At 45.2% G+C, this 11,443-nt stretch overlaps 2 protein-coding genes across 2 annotated transcripts in view; one reads left to right on the top strand and one right to left on the bottom strand.

Annotated features, from left to right (window-relative positions):
- Positions 1-3,643, top strand: part of LOC310807949 (membrane-associated guanylate kinase, WW and PDZ domain-containing protein 1-like) — a 41,506-nt gene extending 37,863 nt beyond the window's left edge. Inside the window, exons 19-20 of the mRNA XM_083674620.1 lie at positions 322-460; positions 2,477-3,643. Of these exons, the coding sequence (XP_083530746.1) occupies positions 322-460; positions 2,477-3,630 (1,293 nt within the window). The 3' untranslated portion in view covers positions 3,631-3,643. The remainder of the gene's footprint in view (positions 1-321; positions 461-2,476) is intronic.
- A 6,294-nt stretch (positions 3,644-9,937) lies between these two features.
- Positions 9,938-11,002, bottom strand: LOC310808514 (rhodopsin; the record flags this gene model as incomplete). Its single annotated transcript, XM_083675457.1, has 1 exon — positions 9,938-11,002. The coding sequence occupies one exon, from the start codon at positions 11,000-11,002 to the stop codon at positions 9,938-9,940; it is 1,065 nt and encodes a 354-aa protein (XP_083531583.1).
- Positions 11,003-11,443: the final 441 nt, after the last annotated feature.

Genomic DNA, 11,443 nt, shown 5'->3' with positions numbered 1-11,443 from the left:
TCCTGGAATATCTCCTTGTTATCTAGATTCTAGAACATCAATTACCTAACTCATTCTCAGAGTTGGTTAACTCTTGAGGTTCCCCGGATCTCCACCGAACTGGGTGAACCCGCTTTTAGTTGTGGTGCACCTCACTGCTGGAACAATCTGTAGAGAACGTTTCAGTTGGTTGCTCTGGTGCCTCTAGGGCAGTTTAAAGTTTTGAATGTAGATGCAAAATACGAATCTCATAAAATACCTTCTCTTCATTTGGCCACAGCTCATATATGTTTGTGCCAGTGGTTTTGGGTGACGTCACCTGTTTGTCTCTGTGTTCCTCAGGTGGGAGATGAGATCCTGGAGATCAATGGCGAGAGCACAAAGAACATGAAGCACGCGCGCGCCATTGAGTTGATCAAAAATGGCGGCCGGAGGGCGCGCCTGGTCCTCAAAAGGGGCGATGGATCTGTACCTGAATATGGTGAGTAAAGATGGGACGTGATAAAACTCCGCCGTGATCGTGACTAATACTATTGACCTCAACACTAATGAACCCATTCTAGCAATGGCCAGACACTCCTTGTTTCTGGGAGCTGGGATCTTTCTTTCTGCAAGAAGTTGCACAATGTCTAGGAAGGACTCATGTCTAGGAAGGACACATGTCTAGGAAGGACTCATGTCTAGGAAGGACACATGTCTAGGAAGGACACATGTCTAGGAAGGAAACCTGTCTAGGAAGGAAACCTGTCTAGGAAGGAAACTGTCCAAGAGTCAGACTCAAAATCCTTATCCCAACGCTTTAGAATTGATTTCCAGTCATCATCAACACAAGCTTTAAGTGTCATATAGTATTTTATTTGATCAACAATCTGAATAATATCTGAATGAGTTTTAATATTGCTCAGTTCTACTCATTCCTCAGTGATGTAACTATTCGCCACAGTATGAAATATTCCTCATGCTGTCTTAATCCTGAAAATCTTGTTTTTTTACAAGATCCTGGCTTCTGGTTTGCTTACAGCCTAGGGTTAAGACCATGGTTAATGTATGGGTTAGGATTAAAGCTAGGGTTATGGCTAAGGTTATGGTAAAGACTAGGGTTAAGGCTAGGATTAGGGATAGGGTTAGGATTAAGGCTAGGGTTAGGATTAGGGATAGAGTTAGGATTAAGGATAGGGTTAGGATTAAGGTTAGGGTTAGGATTAGGGATAGAGTTAGGATTAAGGTTAGGGTTAGGGCTAGTGTTAGGGTAAAGGCTTGGTTCAAGTGGTTAAAAATAGTTATTGCCAAATTGTGGCCTTGAATTAGGTTGAATTAGGGCTTGTGTTATGCCTGGAGAAAGCTGTTTGAGTGTGTGACATCCACAGATTTCCTTTTCTGTGAAAGAAAAACTTGTAAACTGTCTCTTTTCTCTATTTTCTTTTATTATTATTTTTTATTTTCCTTCCTCTCCCTTTCTCTCCTTTTTCTCTCTTTTCACTGGGCTCTTCCTCCTCTCTTCAGCGATGATGGCTCCTCATCTCGCTGTTGGTACTATGAGAAATGACAAGATGGGAGAGCCCTGTTTCTACCTAATGGGCCAAAATCAGACCACGGTTTGTAGCCAAAAGTCTGTCTCCAACCCACCCCTACCTCTCACCCATGACCTCTGACCCTCTAACCCTTACCCCCACTTAACCCACCTTTCCCTTCCTGCTTACTTCCTCCTGCACTTCCTTGGTATGTCTGTGGTGTGGCCTGACTCACTCCCTGTACCGCGCATCTACCCAGAATGCAATGCTTCTCTGCCCACCCCCCCAACCAACGGCTGTGGCTGCGATTGATTTATGGCACTGCTTGTCAGTCGCTGCTACCATGGCAACTGTCTCTAATTGGGTCATGGGCAAAAACACTCCTGTTTTTGTTTTCCTGCTGTTCCCAATGATAGAAGGATGTTGACTTGTTTATCGTTTCGTTTTAGGTGCTTAGTCGTAGTCGTCCACGTGCCAATGTTTCACACCTGTTGTTTTGCTGCTGCCTACGTGTATTCCAACATGCCAACTTTAGTTCCTAAAGAAAGAAAACATATTGAAGTGATTACTTTGGTGCTATTTATTCTGTAGATTCAAGTAAAACTGAGCTGTACAAATTCAAGTATAACATACATACAGTACCAATACATGCTTTAGTTTTTCCAAGTGCTTTTTGTTCTGTTGTCGTTTTTTCCAAGTGCTTTTGTTGAATGTTTTTGTTTATGGAAGTGCATGGCAATGCATGGTTTCCATAAAGATCACTGTATTGACATTATCTCAATACACATACAAGTTCCCATTTTGAAATGAACATGGGAACTTGTTTTTGTTCGAATTGTCTGTGTTTTTTACCATTGCCTGTTGAATGTGATTGAGGTGTATTAGCTGTAATACACGTAGCACAACGATACAGCCTAATCAAACTTTTACACACCGTTGTTGCACTGAGCGAATCTGACTTCCTTATTCTCCTGCTCTTCCCCTAGACGGCAGCCATGACAGGCACTCTCCCACACCCGGGACACAAAACACTTCGGAAGTGAGGACCCTGCCGCCAAACAGCCGATACCACACCTCACCGGAGTCCAGTTATCCACCAGACCTTCACAAACCATCACGCCAGGAGGACGCCGTGCGGGGGAGAGACATGGACAGGGCTGGGACAGACAGAATGGACCAGCAGGGCCGGCACTTTAACCCCCACCACCATCACACCTGGAACAACAACCACAGTCACACCACCCCCAGACAACACTCCCCGGACAACAGCAACAGCAGCAGCGGTGGTAAGAAGAAGATCCGCGGCCGCAAAGTCAAGAAGTCGGAGTCTGAAAGTGGCATCTCGAAACTCTTAAAGACCCTGAGGAAGGATAGCTCGGGGAAGAAGGCCGCAGCCGCGGCGGAGAAGGAGAGGGCGCGAGAGCTGTCCGCGAGCAGCGCCACTCTGGACCAGAGGTACGGCCGAGCGCGGCGCGGTTCCCTCGACCGCTCGCCCACCCGTACACGCAACTCCTCCCCCGACCGACGGCGGGCGAAGTCCATGGACCGCCGGGCGGAGAGAGCGCCGCGGGACCGCACGCCCGAGAGGGAGTACGACGACGGAGGGTTCCTCTCTCACGCCGCGGTCACCCCCGAACGACCGTACTACGACCGCAGCACGCGGTCCCTGATGGACCCACAGACACCGGGCCGGGTCTACAGGGAGCCCGCCACCCCTGAACGCTCCAACAACGCGGACTCCTCCCTGTCTCTTTCCAGGGGCCGCACGCCCGACAGATCCCTGAAGAACGGCAACCTCCTGAGGGACTTGTCTGCGGAGAGGAGGGAAGAGAGGTACGGGATGAACGGAACGCCAGAGAGACGCTACCGGGCGGAGAGGGACTCGTCCCCTGACAGCAGCTACAGCAGGGAGGAACTGAACCACACAGTGGCGGCGGCGGCGGCGGCGGCACCCAGGCTGAAGGACTGCTACAGCATGCTGAAGAACAACGCAGTAGGCCACAACAACGCACGCTACAACAACGCAGTAGGCCACAACAACGCAGTAGGCCACAACAACGCAGTAGGCCACAGTCCAAACCAGCTCCCTGAGCCCAAGAGAAGGCTGTACAAAGAGAGCCCTAAGGACCTCAGCATCTGAGTGAACCGAGCAGAGCCAGGACTCAACACTCAGTCCTCTACCTGTGGAGAACACAGTTTATACACTGGACTTGGACTTCTGAGGATGTTATACTCATGTGATTTATCTGATCGATTGGTTGGTTGGTTGATTGATTGATTGATTGATTGATTTGACTACTTGTGATCCCAGACAGAGATTCATAAAACAGCAGGAGTACAATCTTTGTTTCAGTTCATACTGTTTGTTTTTGTTCAATTGTTATTGTTATTTTGAGCATAACAGAGGTTGATCTACTGTCGTGAAGGTGTGTGTGTGTGCCTATCATATCACAAATGGTGATTATTCTTGTTTGTATAGGCATCTCTTACTCCACATATTCTTTCCTCCAGAGGTTTAAAACATGCTCCTAACTGTGGTAACTGGTACTTCATGATCAGATTGTTTAAAACATTTTTAGATGCTGTTTTCCATCCAATAACTGCTTTATAAAGCAAACTATAGCACAAGACACTGGTAGCGCAAACATTCAATGAACGACTGTGGTGTGTACATACCTAAGTGAATACTGTACTGGACGAAGGCAAAATCTAAATTTCAAAACTCTTGGTAATTTTAGGATGAAGTAATATATATGAAATCATTTTTTTTTGTTGCATTTGCTCACTATTTATTTTCAAATTGGCACATACCATGAGCAAGCTCCTTAAAAGCTTGGAGGACCAAGTTATACCCCCATATGCTGAGAAAAATATTTCTACCACTGCTCGATTTGCTCATCAGCTGCTGTTTTCCTTCGTAAATTATGTAGCCCCCAATCCAGCCCAAACACCTCCACAACAACCAAACCCAAGGAGGGGAATCAGACCACCTGTTGAGAAAACTGACAAACATCAGGTAGTGTTGACGTTCGTCTCACGGAGCAGACACGGCGAGTGAGCTGCTCCGGTCCTCCGTTCTTCAGGGGTGTCGAGCGAGGATGTGCCAAGGATGGAAAGAAACGTTCTCTTCATCTTTCACACAGAGGAGTTGTAGGCTTACCTGAACCCTTACCTGGACCCTTACCTGGACCCTTACCTGAACCCTTACCTGAACCCTTACCTGAACCCTTACCTGAACCCTTACCTGAACCCTTACCTGGACCCTTACCTGAACCCTCACCTGAACCCTTACCTGAACCCTTACCTGAACCCTTACCTGTACCCTTACCTGAACCCTTACCTGGACCCTTACCTGAACCCTTACCTGAACCCTGTGCCATAAAGCCAGCTTTAGTTGTCATAAAGCAGCATAAAGGAGGTTCTAAGGCAGAGAGGTTAAGTCAGGTGTCAACCAAAATGGCTGCTTTATATCTATGAAAGCCACCGCTGTCCAAGATGGAAAATCTACAGGTATATTTGGAGATCCAAAAGAATACCCCAATGAGCATGCGCTCGCAGCTCACGTGTGAGTAATTATCCGCCCGCTCTTTCTTTCCCTGTCTGAATTTGTGCCCCACCACTTCCTGGGTCCACAAGAGAATGAGGCAATGTATGTAACTGTGTTTGGAAGAGTCGTTGCGTTGCGTTGCGTTGCGTTGGTAACAGGTGGAAAGTTCCGGTACAGAACTCAGCCTATCTGCCATGCTGAGCCATGCTGTCATGCCACTGGAGTCTGAGTGCTGCTTTACAGTGTGTTGTTGTGTGTATTCTCTGTTTTATGTTTCACAAAACAACTAAAAAAGATGTAGGAAAAACCACAACAAATGCATTGTTTCATCACTGTTGTCGCCATGGTACTGTAGAAAAAAAAAAATGAAAAAAAAAAACGATAATTAAGAAATTAACCTGCCGGCCATCACCTGTACAGAATTTTACTATGTAACAAATAAGACCCTGTTGAGGAATAAAATGTTGCCTTTTTCTTGTACAAAAGAGAAATTTATGAGAAACCTCAGCAGTGAGGAATGTGATATTGTGTTTATATTTCTGAAATGGACCTGATGATTCATGGGAAATATGTTAATGTACTCTGAATCAGGTATGTAAAGACGTTCTAAAATGGAGGACTGTATTTGGTCAATCAGAAGCTGTTTGTTGGTTTGAATATCTCTCGATGGTTAGCCTGCCTTTGTATTATAAAGCACTTGTATGCAGTCTGTGTTCTTTAAGCATTATTTCTTGCAATGTGCTCCAGACATAATGCTATCTATGTGTTGAAAAGCAGTACATGTATATGGGCCAATCTTTTTATAAAACACTATGCATATATAAATACCACATTGTTCATAGCTTTATTTGACCCATGAAGCTATACATAACATTAGTACAAGTAGATGTGGACTTATCCAGTAAAGCTTCTTTCCTTGAGATGGATCACAATGTATATGTAGCTATCAAAAGAAGTCTGTGAATGCTATTTTTATTATCAAATAAAGTTTTCCATACAAATTCAAAAGGATTTCAACCCTTTCTGCATAGCGGCTTGTAGCTACACTCACTGAGCACTTTATTATGAACACTATACTAATACTGGGTAGGGCCTCCCTTTATTAGAACACTATACTAATACTGGGTAGGGCCTCCCTTTATTAGAACACTATACTAATACTGGGTAGGGCCTCCCTTTATTATGAACACTATACTAATACTGGGTAGGGCCTCCCTTTATTAGAACACTATACTAATACTGGGTAGGGCCTCCCTTTATTATGAACACTATACTAATACTGGGTAGGGCCTCCCTTTATTAGAACACTATACTAATACTGGGTAGGGCCTCCCTTTATTAGAACACTATACTAATACTGGGTAGGGCCTCCCTTTATTATGAACACTATACTAATACTGGGTAGGGCCTCCCTTTATTAGAACACTATACTAATACTGGGTAGGGCCTCCCTTTATTAGAACACTATACTAATACTGGGTAGGGCCTCCCTTTATTAGAACACTATACTAATACTGGGTAGGGCCTCCCTTTGCCCTCAAAACAGCCTCAATTCTTCGTGGCATTGATTCTGATTGCAGTGCAGAATTCTCACCACCAGAGCAAATTAAATATTATTTCATATTCACCAAGGTACACACATCTTCTAAAATTAAAGGAATATAATTGTTTGGCAACATGATATTTGTAAAAAGAATATGCGATGTAATGTCTATCCCTCCCACTTTTAACAGTGCTTTTTAATCTGACGAGACCAATCAAACACATCTACTAGCAGCAGTATTTCTGTCAACAAAAGGGGCATCACTAACTGAACTCCTTCACATCAAAATCTCCCTCTTCCCTGCTGTCAAAAAAGAGTCAGTATGTCACACACATATAAATAATCCTCTTGTTGACATTTAAGATACAGGGATGATGGCAACACTGACAATGTCAGTAAACATGCCTATCACTACCGTACCGTGCAGATACAAACTGCCGTTAACAAGCTACCTTGAGGCTGCCTTTCACCCACGGTGCCAACCCCTGCCAACCCCTGTCAGTTGTGCAGCACACACACAACTGTAGTGTGACTGTACTATTTCATGTAGGCTTCATGGAGACCATAGCAACAGCTCATCCTTTCGACCGGAGAAGGATCTTCTCACATGCAACCTCGCATGCTCATCAACGTGCACTGTACACACACATCCTGCAGATCTCACAGGTGCATGGTGTGTGAAATATGGCTTAAGAAAGGAAACGGGCCAATGGGATCTAAACTATGGGCAGGTGTTGTTCCTTTCCATTGATACGTCATACAAGGTACCACACACGATAGCCTATCGAATCAGTGCTGATATGACAAGTGCTGTTGTAACCGTGGGAACGAGAAGTGTCGATCATGTGTCCACAAACATGTTATCTTTCAGCTTGTCTTGTTCATTTATTTTGACATGAACTCGTAAACCACAGTCCTTACGCTGTGCATGACTATAGAGGAGGTAATAACAGGTTAATGACTCGCATTCGATTGTTACTCCCCAGCAATCCATACTACGATCCATGAACAGGAAAACCTTGAGGAGATGTAGCAGCACGCACAGCACTGAGGCTTCACAGCACTGAGGCTTCACAGCACTGAGGCTTCACAGCACTGAGGCTTCACAGCACAGAGACACAGAGGCTTTATGGTCTGAATTATGGATGTGTTTTTTTCTTCCTTCTGGATGGGGGGAAAAAACATGTGTGAGATATGAATTAAAGGATTGTGGCACGGGTCTCACCGCAACGTCCACGGCCCTCGCATGGAAGTACTGATGGCGTCCCCTGTGTGACAGTGACATCACCAATAACCGCCCAGAGACGAGAGCGGTTGCAAGTTGACCTTGATGGGCAGTTGTCATGGGAACACAAAAATGGATTCAGTGCTATGAAGTCATATATTGTCAGAAGCCAAGATGACAACCACTCTTCAAGGCGAGAATCGCTGGAGACGGAAGGAAGTGGAAGATCAGACAGACGCAGAGAGAACAAGTCGGATCGACAAATATTGATCGGATTTCAATCAATCCTCGAGCATCTTTACTGGGTTCATGTTGACTGTATATGAGTGCTAACAGATAATTCAATGAAATAAAAGCATCTAAAAAATACTTCCATGTCAACGGGTTATAATGGGTGATGATGATGATGATGATGATGATAATGTGCCCCCCATCTACTGCACTGTACCCCCTCTGTCTTCATTCTCCGCTCCTTAATCTGGTCTGAGGCCAGTCGTTTAATCTGGTCTGAGGCCAGTCATTGATTTGTTTTTGTTTTCCTTAGCCTTTCTGCCGGTGCTGGATTTGGGCAGATCGCTTGGCGGACATATCTGTATTCCGCAAGAGATCCGATGGTATGAGGGTTGCCATAGCTACGCACAAAGGTCATTATGGGAGAGTTGTCGAGGTGTTTGTTTTGCTCCAGACCAGACAGAGCACTGAGGACGAGGGATCTCACTTCACTCCTGGAGCTGTGATCATTTATCACACAGGTCAGGCTCACAGCTGAGTCTTTACACAGAGAGGCAAGGCATGAATCACTTATTATTATTATTATTATTATTATTATTATTATTATTATTATAGTCAAATCATGATGCCACCTGTGTCGGATGGACATTCACTTCTCCATGAGGGACTTAGGGGCTTGACACCCTACCAATCTGAATCTTGCTGTTGTAGTTCACGTCGTCCTTTCACGTCGTCCTTTCACGTCGTCCTTTCACGTCGTCCTTTCCAGCTCTGATCCTCAGCGCAGCTCTGTGGTGTACAGTGCTGTGATTAGGGGAACTAGAGTTGAGGAAAGCAAAAGCATCACCATTGAAATACCAAAACCTTGTGTTTTCATTCCAGTCTCCTCGGATGACAAAAACACCAGGTGATACCTACAAACCTGACTCACCATACTGCACCAATCATGAGCAATAATAAGGAGCATATCAAGCACTGCAGTGACATGCATAAGACTTGTTTCCATTATCCTGTCATATTCTATTATGTATCCAAAGAGAGAAAGAGAGAGAGAGGGAGTGTGTGTGTGTGTGTGTGTGTGTGTGTGTGTGTGTGTGTGTGTGTGTGTGTGTGTGTGTGTGTGTGTGTGTGTGTGTGTGCGTGTGTATGTGTGTGTGTGTGTGTGTTTGGGTATAGTGATGTATGTTATCCAATTAAATTGACCCTATTAACCTTTGTGTGATTAATGTAAGTCAACTGACAGTCATAGCTGTGATTATTTATGTCATAATCCTCTATAATCCTCAACATTGCTTTGTACAAGGTGACCTGTGATTGACCTCTGATTACCAAAGTGCCCTCTAAACGAAGCTACAGTATGATAACACTATTATTTTCATGCCTATGTTGAATAATTTAATGTAAGAAGCCTAATGTTTGTAACCATATTGTGTAGATAAAAACCCCTTACAGCGAACAGTGTTGAAATATGAATTGATTAAAAAAAATGCATTCATTTATTCATTAGTCATTTGTATTTTTAACCTGATGATATTGTAAGTAAAACATGAACAGAGAGATTCATTTGCAAAGTGCGTTTTATTTTACATTGCCTTGATTACATGCCTCTACATTCACAAATAAGCCTGTTACATATAGAATCCAACTGTAAACAAGTAAGACATTTTCCTTTTACCTCAAGAAAAAAAAAACATCTTACACATCAATACGTTAGAATCTTCTGTACATACAGAAACAACTTTGTTGTGGGCTGCCCTCTCCTGCAACTGTCTTTAGGTTGAACCAACTGGTTTGTTAAAATACAAAAAGATTATTTCTGTAGACGTTAGCCTTCAGTCGTTTCCAGGGGGAGCAGAAGTCTTCTTCGTGGACAGTGGATCGCGTGGATTGTGGGGATCCGTTTATGCAGGGGCCACGGAGCTGGAGGACACAGAGGAAGCCTCGGTCTTGGAGGTGGTGGTGGATGCTCCCTCCTCTTCCTCGAAGGGGTTCTTTCCGCAGCACATGGTGGTGATCATGCAGTTACGGAACTGCTTGTTCATGCACACGTAGATCAAAGGGTTGTAGATGGCTGAGCTCTTGGCAAAGAAGGCCGGGAGTGTCATGAAGAAGGGCCCGAACACGATGCCTTGGTGGGTGAAGATGTACCAGGCTGTGCCGGCATAGGGAAGCCAACATACCAGGAAGGAGACCAACATGAGGATGACCATGCGGGTGACTTCCCTCTCAGCCCTCTGGGTGGTCTCAGACTCCTGCTGGGCGGCAGCAGCCTCCTTCACTGTGCAGAGCAGACGGCCGTAGCAGAAGAAAATGATCGTGAGGGGCAATGAGAAGTGACACGTGAACATATAGATGACGAAAGACTCGTTGTTGAAGCCCTCGGCGCGTGTGTAGTAGTCGATTCCGCATGAGCACTGCATGCCCTCGGGAATGTAGCGGGACCAGCCCAAAAGAGGGGGAACGGAACAAGCACACGCCATGGTCCAGGTTAAGGCCACACCCATGATGGCGTGGTTCTCCCCGAAGCGGAAGTTGCTCATGGGCTTGCAGACGACCACCCACCTCTCAATGGCCAGGACGACCAGGGACCAGAGGGAGATCTCACCGCCGAGGGTAGCAAAGAATCCTTCAATGTTGCAGCCCAACCTCCCGAAGATGAAGTAGCCATACATGGAGGTCACCATCGTGGTAGTGAACCCGCCGATCACCATGAAGAGGTTAGCAACAGCCAGATTCAGCAGGATGTAGTTCAGGGCGGTCCTCAGTTTCTTGTGCTCAATGGTCACGTAGAGTGTAAGGAAGTTGATGGGGAAGCCGGCGATGATGAGGAAGAACATGTAGGCGGCCAGGGCGGAGAACGCTGCCGGGTTGATAAGGTAGTACTGAGGGTACTCATAGGGGCTCCTGACAAGGCCAGTGTTATTTGACATAGGGATATAGAAAAAAGGTCCCTCTGTGCCGTTCATGATTGCGGTCTTGCGGTTGCTGTCAGCCCTTCAGAAGTGTTGATTCGTCTGGTTGTACAGGAGATGGATGGGCTGCGCTACGAATGAACCCAGGTAGGCAGGCTGCGGCTTTTAAAGCCACACCTTGGATTATCAGTTTCCAAATCCGTCAGCACAAAGTGATTTAGGCCACAGTTAATGTCTAATCCAGCCACCACTGCAAACATAACTTGGCCACTCATCAGGTTATTAAGGTTACCCCTGCTTACACCTGATGCATGTACAGTAAATTAGACCTAGATAAAGAACATTGTGCCTGAGAAATTAACACAATCCATTAATAAACTACAAAAAGGGAAGTCTCCTGTAAGCAATGGCTCACCAGTTGAGTTCCAAAAATGTTCGATCAACAAATGTCTAAATCCTAATATGTGCACAATTTTACGACACTTCAAAAAGTCA

This window comes from Argentina silus (genome assembly GCF_951799395.1).
Source record: "Argentina silus genome assembly, chromosome: 8".
In the NCBI taxonomy this organism is placed as follows: domain Eukaryota; kingdom Metazoa; phylum Chordata; class Actinopteri; order Argentiniformes; family Argentinidae; genus Argentina; species Argentina silus.
This window is presented reverse-complemented; position numbering and strand designations above follow the sequence as displayed.